This window comes from Hordeum vulgare, chromosome 1H (assembly GCF_904849725.1).
Source record: "Hordeum vulgare subsp. vulgare chromosome 1H, MorexV3_pseudomolecules_assembly, whole genome shotgun sequence".
Classification (NCBI taxonomy): domain Eukaryota; kingdom Viridiplantae; phylum Streptophyta; class Magnoliopsida; order Poales; family Poaceae; genus Hordeum; species Hordeum vulgare.
The window spans coordinates 147,967,284-147,987,005 of record NC_058518.1 but is presented as its reverse complement, the minus strand read 5'-3'; the positions used below and the strand labels follow the sequence as shown (position 1 = coordinate 147,987,005).

Here is a 19,722-nt window from a genome sequence, read left to right as displayed (position 1 = left end):
TTTGTCCGGAAAAAAATCAGGGCGGAGCTTTTTCGAGGAGGCGCCGCCGCCACGAGGCGAAACTTGAGCAGAACCAATCTAGAGCTCCGACAAGACAATCCTGCCAGGGAAACTTCCTTCCTGGAGGGGGAAATCATCGCCATCATCATCACAAACACTCCTCTCATCAGAGGGGACTCGTCTCCATCAACATCTTCATCAGCACCATCCGATCTCCAAACCCTAGTTCATCTCTTGTAACCAATCTCCCTCTTGCGACTTTGATTGGTACTTGTAAGGTTGCTAGTAGTGTTGATTACTCTTTGTAGTTGATGCTAGTTGGATTACTTGGTGGAAGACTTTATGTTCAGATCTTTGATGCTACTCATTACACCTCTGATCATCACTATGATTATGCTTTGTGAGTAGTTACTCTTGTTCCTGACGACATGGGATAAGTCATGCTAATAATAGTCATGTGAATTTGGTATTCGTTCGGTATTTTGATATGTTGTATGTTGTTTTTCCTCTAGTGGTGTTATGTTAACGTCGACTACATAACACTTCACCATTATTCGGGCCTAGAGGAAGGCATTGGGGAGTAGTAAGCAGATCATGGGTTGCTAGAGTGATAGAAGCTTAAACCCCAGTCTATGCGTTGCTTCGTAAGGGGCGGATTTGGATCCACTAGTTTAATGCTATGGTTAGACGTTGTCTTAATTCTTCTTTCGTAGTTGCGGATGCTTGCGAGAGGGGTTAATCATAAGTGGGATGCGTGTCCAAGTAAGGGCAGTACCCAAGTGCCGGTCCACCCACATGTCAAACTATCAAAGTAACGAACGCGAATCATATGAACATGATGAAACTAGTATGACAGAAATTCACGTGTGTCCTCGGGAGCGTTTTTCCTCCTATAAGACTTTGTATAGGCTTGTCCCTTGCTACAAAAGGGATTGGACCACTTTGCTACACCATTGCTATTACTTGTTACTTGTTACTTTTCACCTGCTACGTTTCACCTCACTACACCATCATTTGTTACCGCTACTTTCAGTGCTTGCAGTTATTACCTTGCTGAAAACCGTTTATCAGAGCCTTCAGCTCCTCGTTGGGTTCGACACTCTTACTTATCGAAAGGACTACGATTGATCCCCTATACTTGTGGGTCATCAGGCCTCCGCAAGCCTGCCTTGCCGGGAAGATGACCAAGGTCACGCCCATTTGGTGGGCGTGATGAACTCACCAAGTACAAGACCCCGGCAAGCTCCCTTGCCGGGTTGACGACGGAAGCCCACGGCAAGCTCCCTTGACCGGACGAAGACTCAAGGCCCCGGCAAGCTCCTTGCCGGGATGACGGGCCTGGCCACTAGTGGGCAACCACCCTTGCTACAGTGCCACCGGCCCCAAGTGCCAGCGCATTCCGCATGCGCCAGCACAACGTCCAGGTGTCAAAACACCTAGATACGTGTCTTCACCAGCACATCGCTCACAAGGACAAGACGTGCATTAAATGCACCTGACAGCGGTAGATGGATAAGCACTGCCCTAGGTTCACTGTAACTCCTCGTGAACCTACCACCGAGCACTGTAGGTGACCCCTTTGCCTATAAAAGGAGGCCCTTAGCTCATTTCGAATGGGTTAGACTCTTTGGACATTTACCCATAAGACAGTCATCAACGGTCACCGTAACAATTGACAACAAAACGCTTAATACAACCAGACAAGCAGGACGCAGGGTTTTACGCATAAGCGGCCCGAACCTAGGTAAAAAGGCTTGTCAGGTGCTGATTGTTAGCCCTGCTCTTCACGTCACCTCTCCCCGCCCTACGATCACAAGGGTTTCATGTTGATTCCCATAGGTGTCGACCTTGCATCGCTGACATCTTTGGCGCGCCAGGTAGCGGGGAAGGTTGCGTTAACTAGAGCTATCCATCAGCGCACCACCTCTTCTTCATCGCCATGGCCCCCAAGAAAAGGGGCGCTCCGGCGACCAACGCTCCCGCACCGAGCCCTCCGGCCCCGGCAGGGGCAGGAGGAGGTACAGGTGAGGGACAAGGAGAGAGAGGCCCCGAGCTTCCGCAACATTTTGGAGAATAAACCCGGGTGAGTGGAGTCGCCCACGGCCACGACGATCATCCTCTCCCCGGTGCGTCGAAGGACACAGCCGCGCGACCTACCGACGGCGCGGCCACGTCCAAGGACGCGCCGACGCCTTTCATGGCACCCATGCAAGCACGCGCTTTGCGGCCCTCTCAGGCCACATAGGACGGATCGCCCCAAGAGGGCGGCGATCCGCCCCCACCTAATAGGACCCCTAGACCCCGTTCTCGGGGCACACCGAGGAGGCGTACTCGCTCTGGTACGACGCGGGATGGTGTGCCATCGAGTGACCAATGGGGTGCTCCTTTTAACACAGTTAGGAGTAAGAGCCCCTCGAGGTCCTCGCACATCTCGCGCCACCCGTGCGGGTCGAAGCCCTAAAGCGAACCCAGCTGCTCCTAGATTTTCCTCCAACAACGGACAAGCGAGAGGAGTGGAGAGCCACAATCCAAAGCCTCCTCGCAGTCGCCAATGGAGACCAGCCGCAGCAGGCGGGGACGTCGAAACGACCCCCCAGCAAGCTCTCTCAAGACCATATTGAGAAGACTGGGGCTCCCACGACCACAGTGCACTCTCCTCAACGGTGACGACAACAGGTCATCGTCTCCGACGACTCGACCGGGTCTTCTAACCCCTGCCACCGTCGTGACCAGCGAGACATTCTCCGCGAACGACGCGGGGAAGATGCTGGCACCCTCATAGAGCGACGATGCGAGACGCGCCGTCAATCGGATATGCACGCTAGAACCATTCCTGGTGCACCAGCTTCAGGGTACCCTGGCGACCTACCCTACGAGGTGGGTTGTCCAACGTTTCCCCGCGAGTTACGGCGAGTCCAGTGGCCCATCTCCCGTACTTTCAAGCCGGAGAATCCGGAAAAGAACGATGGCAAGACCCACCCGTCGGAGTTCCTCAGCATCTACACCATCGCGGTGCAGGCTGCCGGGGGACGAGACGAGAAGATATTAGCCAACTACTTCCCATTGGTACTTAAGCCCAACGTCAGGTCGTGTTTGATACACCTCCCCAAGAACTCCATTTCCTCCTGGAAAGAGTTGTGCCAGGACTTTGTTGGCGCCTTCACTGGCGGCCACTGAACTCTTGGTCACAAACGCGACTTGCACATCATCCCCCAAAAGGAGGATGAATCTCTGCGCAACTACATCTAGAGGTTTAGCCGCATCCAACACAGCATCCCGGACGTTCACCCAGCTGCCGTCATCAGCGCGTTCCATCAGAACGTGCACAATCGAAAGATGCGCGAAGAGCTGGCGATGAACATAGTCCGCGATGTCGCCGAGCTTTACGCTCTAGCAGACAGATGCGCGCGTGCAGAAGAAGGGAGGAGGCTTCCCGGCGAGAACGCCGGTGTTGAAGCTGATTCCAAAGATGAAGACGGCGACGTTCCCATCAAGAGGGGAAGCCGGCGCAACAAGAAGGGAAGTGGCAAGACCATGTTTGCCGTTGAGGCGACCGGCGATGCCGACTCCGCCAAGAAGGCGAAAGCCGAGACCTCCGGCAAGGACGCTGCCGGGTGTGGCTCCTGCCAGGCCTGGGCGGCCACTGACAAACTGGATGGCTCTGGCGCCTAGTACTGCAAGATCCACCGCACCAAGGGCCACGACCTCCAGCATTGTCGGCACGTCGAACAGCTTGCTGAGAAGCAGAGAGCCAAGTACCAAAGGCGTGACAAGGAGAAGGCCCGACAAGGTGGCAAAGGATCATGCGGGAAGAAGGGCGCCCAAGGGGGCCGCCTCGGCAAGTTCAAAGGCAAGAAAGCAAGGCCCGCACAACCGCGGGACAAGATGGAGGAGGATGATGATGAAGACTTCCCCGACGAAGAATCCAGCGACCACGAGTTCCAGTGGGCAACGGACATGATGTGCCTTAAAGGAGGTACCTCGCTGCATTCTTCCCTCCGCCAGCTCAAGAAGTGGGCACCTGAAGTGATTGCAGCGGAGCCCTCCATCGGCGTCCACAAACCCCTGAAATGGTCGTAGACACCGATCATTTTCGACTCTGACGACCACCTAGACCGCGTCACTACGGTCGGGTGCTTGCCGTTGTTGGTATCGCCAACGATCAGCAACCTCAGGGTGACGAAAATGTTGGTAGACGGAGGGGCTGGCCTGAATCTCATCTCCCCTGATGTGATCCGAAAGCTACAGATCCCCGAGGAAGACCTTGAGGACACAAACGCGTTCCAAGGCATCAACCCCGGGAAGATCCAGCCTAACGGAAAGATCGCGTTGCCGGTAACTTTCGACAGCGATCAGGACTACCGAACGTCTTCGACGTCGCCGACAACCTGTTCGCGTACAATGGAATCCTGGGGCGCCCTGCATTGGCCAAATTCATGGTGGCCTCGCACTACGCCTACGGTACCTTGAAGATGCCGGGCCCGGTCGGCGTCATCGTCATCCGCGCCGACAAGAAATACGCACTCCTGTGCACCGACCTCCTCTACCGGGAGGATGTGGCGGCGCTCGCTGCCAGGGCCCCTTCCGCCACCACAAAGATCCCGAGAGAGAATAAGGCCGGCTAGAGGACCTCCCGCATCGACCCTGACAAGCACACCTCGTCAGAGTGTTGTGCTGCCGGCAAGGACGTGCGTGAAAGCTCCACCACGCAAAGCAAAAAGTCCAGGGCCGCTCCACCTGAGACCAAGAAGGTGCCAGCCAAGGAAGACGGCTCGGGTGGAACTTTCACCATCAATTCCACCCTCGACAACAAATAGGAAATTGCACTCATCGCCTTCCTGCGGGCAAATCTTGATGTGTTTGCTTGTCAACCGTCAGATATCCCCGGTGTTCCCAGGAAGGTGATTGAGCACCACCTTGCCGTCTGTCCACACGCACGGCCGGTTAAGCAGAAGGTGAGGAAACAGGCCCTGGAGCGGCAAGAGTTTATTGCCGAGGAGATCAAGAAGCTAGAAGCAACATGCCTAGTTAGAGAGGTCATCCATCCCACATGGTTGGCCAATCCAGTAGTTGTGCGCAAGGCGAACGGGAAGTGGCGGCTTTGTATTGACCTCACCGACGTCAATAAGGCCTGTCCCAAGGATCCCTTCCCCTTGCCGCGCATCGACCAGATTGTTGACTCCACTGCCGGCTGTGACCTGTTGTCCTTCCATGACGCCTACTCCGGTTATCACCAGATCTACATGGTCGAGGAAGATGAAGAAAAGACCGCGTTCATCACCCCATGTGGCACATACTGCTTTGTGCGGATGCCTTTCGGGTTAAAGAACGTTGGTTCGACTTTTGCAAGGGTGATCCAAATTGGTTTTGAACCCCAAGTCCATAGAAATCTGGAAGCCTATATGGATGACATTGTGGTCAAAACCAAGGACAGGTCGACCCTTGTGCAAGACCTGGAAGAAACGTTTGCCAACCTGCGCAAAATCAACCTCAAGCTTAACCCCGAGAAATACGTCTTCGGTGTCCCGTCCGGCAAGCTTCTCAGGTTCTTCGTATCCCAACGTGGGATCGAAGCCAATCCCGACAAGATTAAGGCCATCGAACAAATTGAGGCACCTAAGCGCGTCAAGGATGTGCGACGCCTAGCCGGCTCCGTAGCTGCCCTGAGCCAGTTCGTCTCCAAGTCCGCCGAGCGCGTCCTGCCCTTCTTCAAAATCCTGAAGAAGGCGGGGCCGATGAAGTGGACTCCTGAAGCGGAAGTGGCACTACAAGATTTGAAGAAGTACCTCTCCTCCGCACCCGTGCTGGTGGCCCCTAGACCCAAAGAGCCACTGCTCTTGTATCTAGCGGCAACCAACCAGGTGGTCACTGCTGCCTTGGTGGTGCAGAGGGAGGAGGACGATGGAGCCCCGACAAGGGCAACACTGCTCAATGAGGATGCGCACGAAGGCGAACAAGGGCCCTCCACGGAATCACGGGCGACCAAGAGAAATCCTCGCCGGCCGGTGGGCTTGTGCAAAAGAAGAAGTTGGTGCAACCCGAGTCTATTTCGTCATCTCCCTCCTACAAGGGGTCAGAACGAAATATTTCGGAGTGCAGAAGTTGCTTTTTGGCCTCCTCATGGCCTCAAGAAAGTTGCACCACTACTTCCAAGCACATGAGATTACTGTCGTTACTCGCTTCCCGCTGCAAAGGGTTCTGCAAAACCCCGATGCAACTGGCAGGATAGTCGAGTGGGCGTTGGAGTTGTCCAGCTTTGGCCTCATGTTCGAGAGCACCTCGACCATACAGAGCAGGGCTTTAGCGGAGTTCATTGCAGAATGGATCCCGACGCCAGACGAAGAAATACCAGAATCAACCCTCCCGGGCAGGGAATCAGATCAGGAATGGGTCATGTACTTCGATGGAGCGTTCTCCCTCCAGGGCACCGGGGCTGGCGTGCTGCTAGTCGCGCCTATTGGAGAGCATCTCAAGTATGTGATCCAGATGTATTTCCCCCGGGAGAAGTCAACCAACAACATCACAGAGTATGAAGGGCTGCTTGCCGGACTAAGGATCGAGACAGATCTTGGAATTCGGAAGCTCATCATCAGAGGTAACTCCCAGCTGGTCAATGAGCAAGTCAATAAAGACTATCAGAGCCCATTGATGGAAGCCTACATGGAGGAGGTGAGGAAGTTGGAGGAACGCTTGGACGGTCTACAAATGGATCACGTACCCTGTGTCAAAAACACCATCGGAGATGACCTGTCAAAGCGTGTAGCACTTAAACTTCCTGTGGAACCAGGAACTTTTGTGCTACCACTGACTCAACCCTCCGTGGCACCATCAACCAAACTAGACAAAAGGAAGAAGCTTAACTTTGACAAGTACTTCCCGGCAGACCTGCCAAGGAGCCCTGGCAAGAACCTCGCCGCGGAAGAAGTTGCCGGACCAGAAACAAAGCCTGTCGGGGGGATCCCATCCCGGCAGAAGACATGCCATTAGTCCTTGCCGTCGAGCCCCACGCTCTGGCATGGGCGCAATACATAGTCTGATACCTCTAGACTAGGGAATTTCCCGAAGAACCCTAAGAAGCAGAAAAGGTAACCCGCCAGTCAATCATGTACCAATTCATAGATCATGCCCTCTACAGAAGACGACTGAACGGCGTGAACGTGAAGTGCATTCCCCACGAGGAAGGACAGGAGCTGTTGGCCGAAATACATGAAGGAATATGTGGATCCCACATAGGGTCGAGGGACCTTGCCGGCAAGGCGTTCCGGTAAGGTTTCTTGTGGCCCACAACCCTCCAGGATGCAACTGCACTAGTAACCAAGTGTGAAGCGTGTCAGTTCCATTCAAGAAAGCTTCATCAACCAGCACAAGCTCTCCAAACGACCCCCTCTCTCATGGACATTCTCGGTCTGGGGGCTCGATATTGTCGGGCCCTTCCCCCGTGCCGCCGGGGGCTTTGAGTACTTGTACGTCGCAATCGACAAGTTCACAAAGTGGAGCTAGTGAGAAAAGTGACAGCACAATCAGCCGTCAAGTTCTTCAAGGTGATAGTCTGTCGCTTTGGCGTCCCGAACAGGGTCATCACCGACAACGGCACCCAGTTCAAGAGCCGCATCTTCATGTAATACCCCCAGGACCTTGGCAGAAAAATATGATTTGCTTCCGTTGCTCACCCAAGGAGTAATGGTCAAGCCGAAAGAGCAAATGCCGAGGTACTATGCGAGCTCAAGACCAAGACTTTTGACAAGCTGCACAAGCATGGAAAGCACTCGATTGATGAACTGCCGACGGTTCTTTGGTCGATCAGAACGACACCAAATCGAGCCACCGACCAGACACCCTTCTCCCCGGTCTACGTGGTAGAAGAAGTTTTCCCACATAACTCATTTATGGATCACCTCGGGTGCTCGCTTATGATGAGCTTGAGCAAGAGCAATTGCGTCCGTACGACGGAGTGCTCCTCGAGGAGAGACGGATTTAGGCGGCTGTGCGAGCCTCTCTCTACTAGCAAGCCTTGCGCCGCTATCATAGCCGCAAGGTACGAGCCAGAAGTGTTGAGGAAGGCGACCTTGTTCTTCGGCACGTTCAGTCGGCCAAGAATACAAACAAGTTGACGCCGAAGTGGGAAGGCCCATATCGGTAGTGCGAGTCACCAGGCCCGACGCTGTCTGCCTGGAGACCGAAGATGGCTTATCGGGTTGCCGGGCTGACCGACGACCACCTTTTTAGAAGACAAGCTAGGTGAAGACCGTGAGCGCAGTCAAATAAAGCATAGCGTTCCGCATCATCATATAGATTCTCATGACAGAAAACATGCATGCATCTATGATTTTGTGAAACGCATAAACTAACAAGGGGACCATAGCCCCGACAGATATTTTCCCTTTCTTCTTTCCCTTGAAAGACAGGTACAACCCCGCGCACAAGTTTGCCGGGGGGGTGGAAGATAATGGGGACGCACACAGAAGTAGCAAGAGCCAATATTATCCACTGGACGCCGAAAAAAGTAAACGCAACCGACAGATAAGTTGCCAACACTTTGACTAAGTCGTTGGGTAAGTACATCCCTCTCCTCTCTAAGCATCCTCGATTCTCTCATGAGGAAAAACCTGTGCACTGGGGATCACTCGCATAAGCCTTCCAGACATCGTCTCGTAGCGCACTCAACAACCGAGGTGGCTTGTCTGGCACACTCCTTTTGTAAAAAGCGTGCTCGACGACCCATGGCAAAGCCCAGAAGGGAGCTAAACACCCTGTCGGTAGTGACGACTCCGGCAAGGTATCGCCCCCAAGGTGCTCATGACAAGGCCGATCGCGCTAACGATTCCCCATCAAACACACAAAGGCGGACCATGATAAAAAAAGATAGAGAAAGGGGTTGTGGAGGAAGAGAAGCACTGCTCTCTCAAGCGAAGCACTGAGTATACTAAAAATATCAATAATTATGTTTAAAGCACACATTGCAGTAACAAGGGGGTGCAAGGACTATTCCAGACGTGAACCTTAATTCTGTCTACCCTGTCGACGATAGACATGACCTTCTTCTCAAAAGGCTTGGGGTCCACGTCCTTCGGCAGGCGTACCATGGAGAGGTTGAGATCGGGGTTCCTGTACGCTAGCTTGGTGAGCACCTTGAAGACGATGTTCCGACACAGCCGTCGGGCCTCGCTCGCCAGCCGCGTCGCCTCGCCGGCCTGGAGACGCTTCAGGGCGTCAGTCAAACTCTCGAAGAACAAGGCCAAATTGACGCTCGAAGGAACCCCTAGAGAAGGGGAATAGCCAGGACCTTGGAGATCCATGGTGGCCAGCTGATCGGCAATAGTGGACGCACTACTAGGAAAATGGCTATAGATGATATAGATACTAATGACACACCACACAAGTAGTGTGCCACTACTATATAGCAATGACGCACCATGTGTAGGTGTGCCATTAGTGTGATGGACACTAATTGCGCACCACACACTTGGTGCCCCACTACTATTTTTTTTTTGCAAAAGTACTAATGGCGCACCGGGGCAGAGCGCGCCATTACTAGTGTAACTAGTAATGGCGACCACTCACCCAGTGCGCCACTACTATATTTTTTTTTGCAAAACTACTAATGGCGCACCACCAGCTGGTGCGCCATTAGTAACCAGGGTTACTAATGGCGCATTTGTAGGTGGTGCGCCACTACTTTTTTTTTTTGCAAAACTACTAATGGCGCACCACCAGCTGGTGCGCCATTAGTAACCAGGGTTACTATTGGCGCATTTATAGGTGGTGCGCCACTACTATTTATTTATTTATTTTATTATTTTTGCAAAACTACCCCTCTTCTCCTAGGGTTCCCCTGCCCAGATCCGAATCCAATCCAATCCCGCCCCCTCTTGCCGGCGACGGGATGGAGGGGGCGCCGCGGCTGACGCAGGGGCGGTGAGGGAGATATGGGAGCTGCCGGACGGGCCGGGGACCATCCAGCCGGTGCTGCAGGTGGCGGACCTGCGCCCCGTCACCACCAAGAACCACGTCGGCCACCAGTCGGAGCGCTACCGCATGCTGCTCTCCGACGGCGTCCACTCGCAGCAGTCCATGCTCGCCACCGCCCACAACCACCTCGACAAGACTGGCGCCCTCCGCCTCGGCTCCGTCGTCCACCTCCACGACATCACCTGCAACACCATCCAGACCCGCAGGTCCGCCCGCCTCTCCCCTTCGATTTCTCTCCTCCCACAATGACTGGATCTTGGCCCGCTTCCTTCCTTCGGTTCAATTCGTGGGGGCGCAAAAACCGGGGTACATATTATTATGAATCAAAAGATTTAGGGTTGCTGATGGGATCTTGGTATATACAGATGATAAGCAGCGAGACGGCGGCGCCGACGGCCAAATGCAGGACGAGAGCAGGGACAATAGGTCCCTGGTTGACAATAACACAACGCAGACGCTGTCGAGCGAGGACATCGAGGCGATCAAGCGGTGAGGGTTCGACCGTGATCCACTGTGTCCTGGTTGAGTAGGATGCTTATTTGTCTGTTCCGTGTTTTAATAGGGAGGGCGCGAGCGGCAACGTGGTTGTGGAGGCTTTGATAGCGAATAGCTCCAATTTTGGAAATAAGACCGTGTTCTCACAGGTTAGCATCAGGCCATCAGTTACTGTCTAGTTTGATTCCTTGCTCGTTCTGGAGGATGATGAGGACTGATTTAGTTCAACCGTTTCGGTTGCAGGAGAAATACAAACTGAAGAAACAAAACAAATATGCACCTAAAGTGCTTTTGCGACGCCCCTCTACCAGAAGGTATCCCGGGCTGCCCCTTTTGCAGCAGGATAAATATCGCATATGTTTTGAAAGTGAATGCTATCAAACTTGTGGTGTTGTACAGTGTGACAATCACGTATGTAGTGTTTGAACGCTTAGGAGGTAAATTATGCTTTCTCTTGTGACACTGGATATTATTTGGTGTTAACCAATCAAATGGAATTTAGTTTGATTGAGATTCTGCTCCATTTAATATGTTTTGTCAAAAGACACTATTTTAACCTAGCTGGTTGTTGAAAAATCACCCTGATTTCAGTGGAAAGCTGTTACATATCAATCTTTTAGTTGGTATATGTGCAGTAGAAAATGTTATGGCATGTAATCACTAATTCTCACAAGTCGCGCTTGTTTCCACCAAACTGCAATACACCTCTACGAATATGAAAGCTATAGACTGATCTGCCACTGCCAGCTCGAGGTGTTTGTAAATATTTGTAAAGCTGTTACATATCAATCTTTTACTTGGTATATTTGCACTACTTATTATGAATTGAAAGATCTAGAGATGTCGAATCTGCAGTGTCCGCTCGTATGAGCTCTGAAACATGTGCTATTTAGATGAATATAGTACTACTTATAAAGTGAGGGGAATTTCTTGTTTGATCCCGTGTTATTTAGATGAATCTTTTTAGCTTTTCATGTCTGCCGGTGTGCCAAGAATTAGTCTGCGAGCTGCAATCTCGCTCTTCCGTGGCCTATAAATATAGTTTGGTTTCCTCTCCCACCGTGATTTGACGTGCCGTTGTGTTTTTGCGGGTGTACTCTGATGCAATGTAATGCACTTTGCTTTTCATGTGTTATTAACAAGTACCAGTGCCAAGAATGCTAGTTATTTAAGAAACTACCCTTGCTGTGTTATGATATTATCAGCCCATGGCATCATGTTTTTAATTCTGCTTGTGTTGTATTTTGTGCCAATGCTACTAAAGCAAAATTGAACCAATGGAACAATTTACATCATGTGCTTTCATGATCTGAGTTATAGGACTTGCATAAGTGTTTGGAACCTTGTTTGTTCTTGTGACTGCGATTAAACATGCATATTTCTAGATAAAAAAATCACGTGTTGGTTTATGAATGCTATAAGAAATCACGTACGTGTATGCTAGATAAAAGAAGCAACCAAGCTAGTAGCTTCATGACATTTCAGCTCATATAGTTTTTTTTATATAAGAGAGACTCTGCAGTTTAATTATGAATTTCCTTTCTGCAGGTTGCAAGGTTTTTGATGAAGACCGTCTCTCAGGTGGCCACTGGGAACCAACCTCTCGGCACCGTAGCTTAGATGGGCAACATACAACACTTGATGCAATGCAAAAGCACTGTAAATACAGGTATGCAGCTACATCTTCAGGCAGACTTCTCTTTATAACATAACTTCTGCAACTGCCTGAGACGTTTTGTCTGGAGCTTGTTTTTGGTGAAGCGATTGACCTTGTGATTGATCGTCATACTGATTCATGCATCAATGATTCTCTGCAGCCGAAGACTGGCTCAATCCTGCTACCGTAAAGGAGGTGTTTGAAGCTAGGGCCCTGAGGATGGTCGTGAACTGTGCCCAGAACATTAGCAAGGCGCCAAGCCAAGAAGAAGGTTGGTGTTGCACATAGTCAGTAATTGAAAACATCAAAACAGTTGAAGACTGGCTTAACATCGGGTGTTTTTTGTAGCATCCCTTAGCTAATTTCTTGGTGCACTCATTGACATGGATGATCTCGTTCCTTTGCAGGTTTCTATGAGCTCTCACCTGATTTGCTCGAAGCTGCCGTGGCTCACGTCCAGCTGATCATTGTGACCAAGTGAGTAGTCGGTCTTAGCCTGGGGTTGATGCATATCTAGTTTCTGGAATAATCCAATCATTCATTTATCTTCCGCCTCCCCCTTTGTGCCATAGATTCATCGAGAAGATGCAGGAGGACATCCCTGGCCCTGGGGTGAAGGAGCAGCTCCAGAAGCTGTGCAGCATCTACGCGCTCCACCTACTCCACAAGCACCTGGCCAGGGAGAGGGCCACCGCCCACTTCGACGTCGACGCCATGAAGGTCGCATGGGCAGGCTCCCGACACGCCGTCGAGGTCGCCGACCGCATGGCTAGGCTCGTCGCATCAGACCCCATAAGCACTGCGGCACACCCCGTAAGCACACGGGGCCTGCTGTCTACTAAAGTTTTTCTGCAAGCATACTACATTTTGTCGCGTGTCATCAGAATTGAATTGGTAAGATGCCTATGCAAGCAGTGCTTTGTGCAGGATGCTCCATATTACCTTTATTTTTTTGCTGAAATTTATACTTAAGCATGTTTCTTTTACCAGTGCTGCATGGAAATTTGGCACTACTGTAATTAAGCAGCATGATATTACTTAAATGTTAGGTTCCGGATGTTACCTGAATCTCTGTAGTGTTGCTATAGCCCCCTTGCATGGAATCTGTGTCGCTATATGTTATGGTCACATGTTGTGAACCATCCTTGAATATGTATGTGTGTTTTTGTGAAACTATGTTGGATATGTATGCGTGTGTGGATTTTGAACTCATCATCGGTTTGTTATTGTTGTGAACTTGTAATATATTGGATATGTATGCATGACCATTTCATTTGTGTATTCTTGTTGCATATGTACGCATGCTTTTGTGAAACTATATTGTTGTTGTCATCTATTGGATATGTAATATATTGTTGTTGTTGTTGTGATCTATTGGATATGTAATATATTGTTGTGATCTATATTGTTGTTGTCGTGATATATTGGATACGTAATATGTTGTTGTTGCTGCTCATTGAAAAACAAGTTATTGCGCGCTATAAGCCGTGTGTCCCACGCATCGGCACCCGGTTTATAGGGTATCTCGGGCTGTAAGCCGTGTGTCCCACGCATTGTGTGTCCCACGCATTGGCTCTCGTTTTATATATAAATCGTGCGTGTCACATTGGCCCTCGGCTTATAAGTTTTTTCCTATAGTGTGTGCTCTTTATATTCTGTGCAATAATATGTTTTGTAATCTGTGCAAATATCAGAAAAAAATACCTAATATTCATACTAGTGGCGCACCACTCAGCACTTTAGTGGCGCACTTCAAAAGCACACTAGTGGCGCATCGTCAACTAGTGCGCCATTAGTAAGCCAGAGCACATGGGTAAATATGGCCCTGTGAGGCATACTAATGGCGCACCATGAGCTATACTAATGGAGCACCTCCTGGTGCGCCATTAGTATACCAGATACTAATGGTGCACCAGGAGCTATACTAATGGCGCACTTCTTGGTGCGCCATTAGTATACCAGATACTAATGGCGCACTTGTGGTGCGCCATTAGTAAAAAAATCTAATGGCGTGATGCTAGTGGCGCACCTATAGTGCGCCATTAGTAGCCAAAATAGGTGCGCCACTAGCAGGCCTTTTTCTAGTAGTGACGCAACATTAACAAGGCGCTCCGTCCACAACTTGACGCCTGTACCCGTTGTGGTCGGCGGAGGCGGCATTGAACTGTTCCACCGCGACGTGGAGCCTTCGAGTCAAATCCTCCTCCAGGGCCGCACCCTCCTTGAGTGCCTCCTCCATAGGAACCAATTTGTTTTGCAGGGCGACCAAGGAGGCATTGGCGCTACAAATCTGGGTGGCCTTGTCTGCCGCAGCAGCCTCGACATCCCTCAAGCTGGCAAGGGCCTTGTCCCTCGCAGAAGAGAGCACCGATACCTCGTCCCGGAGGCCGTCGAGCTCTCCCTCGAGATCTTTCACCATCCTGGTGAGCCCATCTTTGGCGACTTCGGAGTTAGACGCTCGGTCGGTGACCTCCTGGAACTTGCCGGCATGTTCCGAAGCCTGAGCATCGAGGTCGCTCTTGAACCGGTCTGCAAGCTCGTGAGTACGCTGCGCCACCAGTTTCTTGACCTCCCCGTCCTTGGCGCGGAGCCACTCGATGAGCGCGCGCTCGTGAGCGGCAAGCTCCTTCTCATGGTCTTCTAGGCCGATCCGGATGTTGGTGAGGCGGGCTTCCTCGGCTGAGATTCGACGCCGAGACTCTTCCTCCTCCTTCTGGACATCATCCGACCGAAGGTTGAGCGCTTGGTCCTCGGCCTTCAGCTTCCCGCGCTCGTTCTCCAGCGCCTTGTAGGACTCGTCGAAGTGAGCCCGCGTTTCCTCGAAACTCTTCTCAAACGCCTCCTCCGCCGCCTTGATGACCGCCTCCCGGGAGTCCAATTTCTCCCTCCTGGCGCAATACAAGGCTTGGAGCTGGCCAACGTGGTCCCTCATGGACCATAAGAGCTGCTCCTCGCTGAGCTTCCCACCGCTGGCTTCCAACCCCACCGAGACGGCGGGACCAACGCCGACGGGAAGCTCTGCATCGACGCTCCCGCCCTCCACGAAGATCCTCGATCGCTCCGCCCCCGGCGCGATGACGAACGTCTCCTTGCCGAGGCGGAGGTGCGCACTACCCGAGGTATCTTCGGGCCTGGGAGGCTGACCACTGCCTGCCTCTCCTCCGGCGGGTAGGGATTCCTCGCCCCTGGCAGTCTCCTTGCCCCCAGCAAGCAAAGAGTCGTCAGGATGCGCCTCCGGGACCTCGACGGACCCCTCTGCAGGCTCCTGGATATCCTGCTCCTGCTCCCGCTCCTCATAGGTGGCCTCGTGCGTTATGGTGTCGAAGGCTTCAGCTGCCCCTTCACGGGCGGTCTCCGTAACCACGACGTCAACGTCCATCTCCTCCGCGGGAGAAGGATCTATGGGACATGAAGAGAAGAGGAATAATCAAGATCAGACGAATTAATCATGAAGAGGAATCAAGGGCCAACTTGCGGATGCTCCTAGACAAGCGCTCACCTTCCTCCTGCTGATGGATGGTAGTTGTCCTAGCAATGTCCGTTGCCGGGGTCTTGTCCTTGAACTCCGCAGGCTCCACCGATGCATGCTGGGGGCTGGCCACGGGAGTGGTCGGAGGCACCGGCGAAGCGTCCGGGACGTTAGCCAAGGGGTTATCGCTGGTTGGCTCCATGGCGCCTGCAAGGGGCCCATCACCGGCCGACGCATCGGCATCCACCAAGGGATCACCATCGGCTGGTCTCCTTGGGATCGCCGGGGGCATCCCACTATCCGATGTGTCCGCTCTCGCCGACGGCTCGCCGATGGCTCACACCCTGGCCCTCTTCACCAACCATTGGGCCAACGTTTGGGTGTCCCTGTGGCTGGACGACAACATCAAATCAGTAAAAGCACCAACCAAGTGAGGATGGGGTGAGACAGGAGATCAAATCTTACTCGTCCTCCTCCTCCTCCTCCGAACTCAGAGTCGAGATATCATAATCCACCTCCGCCCCGACGCTCGTCGAGGGGGGCTGATGACCCACAAGTATAGGGGATCAATCGTAGTCCTTTCGATAAGTAAGAGTGTCGAACCCAACGAGGAGTAGAAGGCTCTAACAAACAATTTTCAGCAAGGTAATAACTGCAAGCACTGAAAGTAGCGGTAACAACTGATGGTGTAGTGAGGTGAAACGTAGCAAGCGAAAAGTAACAAGTAACAAGTAGTAGCAACGGTGCAGCAAAGTGGCCCAATCCCTTTTGTAGCAAGGGACAAGCCTGAACAAAGTCTTATAGGAGGAAAAACACTCCCGAGGACACACGGGAATTTCTGTCATGCTAGTTTCACCATGTTCATATGATTCACGTTCGTTACTTTGATAGTTTGATATGCGGGTGGACTGGCGCTTGGGTACTGCCCTTACTTGGACAAGCATCCCACTTATGATTAACCCCTCTCACAAGCATCCGCAACTACGAAAGAAGAATTAAGACAACGTCTAACCATAGCATTAAACTAGTGGATCCAAATCAGCCCCTTACGAAGCAACACATAGACTGGGGTTTAAGCTTCTGTCACTCCAGCAACCCATCATCTACTTACTACTCCCCAATGCCTTCCTCCAGGCCCAAATATGGTGAAGTGTTATGTAGTCGACGTTTACATAACACCACTAGAGGAAAAACAACATACAACATATCAAAATACCGAACGGATATCAAATTCACATCACTATTATTAACATGACTTATCCCATGTCCTCAGGAACAAAAGTAACTACTCACAAAGAATAACCATAATCATGATCAGAGGTGTAATGAATAGCATCAAGGATCTGAAGATAAAATCTTCCACCAAGTAATCCAACTAGCATCTACTACAAAGAGTAATCAACACTACTAGCAACCTTACGAGTACCAATCGGAGTCGTGAGACGGAGATTGGTTACAAGAGATGAACTAGGGATTGGAGTGGAGATTGTGCTGATGAAGATGTTGATGAAGATGCCTCCCCTCCGACGAGAGGAGTGTTGGTGATGACGATGGCGACAATTTCCCCCTCCGGGAGGGAAGTTTCCCCAGCAGGATCGTCCTGCCGGAGCTCTAGATTGGATCTGCTCAAGTTCCGCCTCGTGGTGGCGGAGAAACCACGAAAAATCTCCCGATTGATTTTTTCTGGAACAAAACCCTTCATATAGCAAAAGAGGGGGCCAGTGGGCCGTCAGAGAGCCCACAAGCTTGCCATCCGCCACCAGGGGGGTGGCAGTGGCAGGGCTTGTGGCGCCCTGGTAGCCCCCCTCTGGTACTTCTTTAGCCCAGTATTTTTTATATAATCCCAAAAAATTCCACGTAACTTTTCAGGGCATTTGAAGATGTGCAGAATAGTGGACTAAGATTTGCTCCTTTTCTAGTCCAGAATTTCAGCTGCCTGAATTCTCCCTCTTCAAATAAACCTTCCAAAATAAGAGACAAAAGGCATAAATATGGTACCACAAAGTAATATAACAGCCCATAAAGCAATAAATATCAACATTAAAACCTGATGCAAAATGGACGTATCAACACCCCCAAGCTTAGACCTCGCTTGTCCTCAAGCGAAAACCAAGTTCCATAAACATGTCCACATGTTGAGGGACGAAGGTGTCGATAAAACATAATACGGACATGAGGGCATCATGATCACACATAGGCACATCAATACATCATAAAGATTCTTATGGTAAAGTAACAATTCCTTCACAAAGCAAAGCATGAAGAAAAAACCTTACCAAGAAGTAACCAACAACAGTCCAAAGTCATTGAGGCAATTGCAATTTATCACAACATAAGAAAGAGTCAAATAAGAGCTTGTAAGGCAAACCCACATACTCAATCATCTCTTTTGTTTTCCACAATTGTTACAACTCACGTGGTATGGTGTCAAAGTTTGAGCTGGACACAAAGGAAGTTTGGGGCTTATTGTTTTGCCTCCCAACGGTTTACCTCAAGGGTAAAGTCAACAACAATAAAGCATAAGTACTCAACTCCAAGTTGATATATGAATATAGATCTTGCCCAAGCATCTGACGGTAGCCAAGACAAAGGCAAAAATAGGGAATTGGTGAAGATCACCATGACTCTTACAAGGGCAAAAAGTAAAGGTACAAGATAGGCCCTTCACGGAGGGAAGCAGAGGTTGTCATAGTGCGTGTCCTCTTAGTGCAGAGGAACGTCACTTTATATTGCCTCCTGTGATAAAGAACTTTATTGTGCAGTCTGTCGCTTTTATGTCTTCCTCATCACAGGTTCGTACAAAGCTTATTTTCCACACACTAATAGATCTTACATATTAGAGAGCAATTTTCATTGCTTGCACCGATGACAACTTACTTGAAGGATCTTATTCAATCCATAGGTAGGTATGGTGGACTCTCATGGCAAAACTGGGTTGAAGGTTTATGGATGCACAAGTAGCATCTCTACTTGGTGCGGGAGTTTTGGCTAACATGAGGTGGAAGCAATCGTCACATGCTAAGGGATCTCTAATCATATAACATTGTTTGGAACCAAGCAAACACAATTCATTATGTTGTCTTCCTTGCCCAACATCTACTCCTAAGCATGTAATAGTTTGGTGAGTGCTCACAATTGTAAAAAGTGTCTAAGATGATATATTTATATGTGAACCTCTCTTTCCTTGTTACTTGTTATTAATTGCAACAATGACTAAGGTCTATGTTGATTTATTCTCAACAAGTTTCAATCATCATACTTGTCATATGTGAAGCTATCACTTTCCATAAGATCATCTCATGATCTTTCATGCTATCATTATTTTCATACTTTTGATCATGGCACAAAGCAAAGCCCTTGACTAAGATACTCTTTATTATATAGCTCGTAAGCTCGAATACATCGGGGGAGAGACAAAAGCAAAAAACTCAAACTAAACACTAAAGACTTATTCCTCTAAGAGAAGAAATAAAAACTGAAAAGGGAAGAACTAAAACAAAGGTAAAAGCAAAAGATATAAAGGTGATACGATACCAGGGCAACTCCCCCAAACTTGGCAGAAGCCAAGGGGATTGACCATACCAATGCTTAGTTGTCTTCCTTTGGTGGTGATGGTGGTGGAGTTGTTGCCTTTGATTCCAATAGAGTTATCAATCTTTGATTTATACCTTTGAGATCTGCGACATGGTTTTCCAGCAAAACAACTTCACGAGAAAGGGAAATATTGCAAGCACGAGTTGTTTCGGAAAACCTCAAGAGTTCAATCAAGGATGGAGACAACACGTGGAGGAAGGGTTGGAGAAAATCTACTCCTTCAACATCTTCAATGTTGAACATAGGTTGAACTTCCTCCCTAGCTTGGGTTTTCTCCTTAGCTTGGTCCCAGGCTTCCGTGACTTCTACTGTTTTCAGATCAACATCTACTTCTTCATGAACTTGGTGAAGATCATTCTCCCCAACAGATTCCTGAGACATCTTTGCTCTAAATCTGCGACAGACAACAAGCTCGAAACGAAAACATAGGAAAACTGCGCGATAAGGAGATCAAAACCTTTGGGCGAATATATATTGATTTTTTATGGACCAGAAGGAGTGCTTCGCAAGAAAACGAAGTCCGGGAGGCACACGAGGT

General features: G+C 50.2%; 1 protein-coding gene across 1 annotated transcript; it reads left to right on the top strand.

The window, feature by feature from the left end:
* The first annotated feature begins 9,808 nt into the window (after window positions 1-9,808).
* Window positions 9,809-13,402, top strand: LOC123427354 (peroxisomal acyl-coenzyme A oxidase 1-like). The gene is made up of 8 exons (XM_045111383.1): window positions 9,809-10,175; window positions 10,335-10,458; window positions 10,532-10,613; window positions 10,708-10,778; window positions 12,013-12,133; window positions 12,282-12,392; window positions 12,529-12,598; window positions 12,694-13,402. The coding sequence occupies exons 5-8, from the start codon at window positions 12,085-12,087 to the stop codon at window positions 13,091-13,093; spliced, it is 630 nt and encodes a 209-aa protein (XP_044967318.1). The 5' UTR covers window positions 9,809-10,175; window positions 10,335-10,458; window positions 10,532-10,613; window positions 10,708-10,778; window positions 12,013-12,084; the 3' UTR covers window positions 13,094-13,402.
* Window positions 13,403-19,722: the final 6,320 nt, after the last annotated feature.

Bases quoted from the DNA above. Each gene is read 5' to 3' on its own strand.
- LOC123427354 (XM_045111383.1), top strand. From the start codon at position 12,085: ATGGGCAACATACAACACTTGATGCAATGCAAAAGCACTGTAAATACA. The intron at 12,134-12,281 runs GTATGCAGCTAC...GATTCTCTGCAG, and splicing joins CAAAAGCACTGTAAATACAG to CCGAAGACTGGCTCAATCCT. The intron at 12,599-12,693 runs GTGAGTAGTCGG...TTTGTGCCATAG, and splicing joins CAGCTGATCATTGTGACCAA to ATTCATCGAGAAGATGCAGG.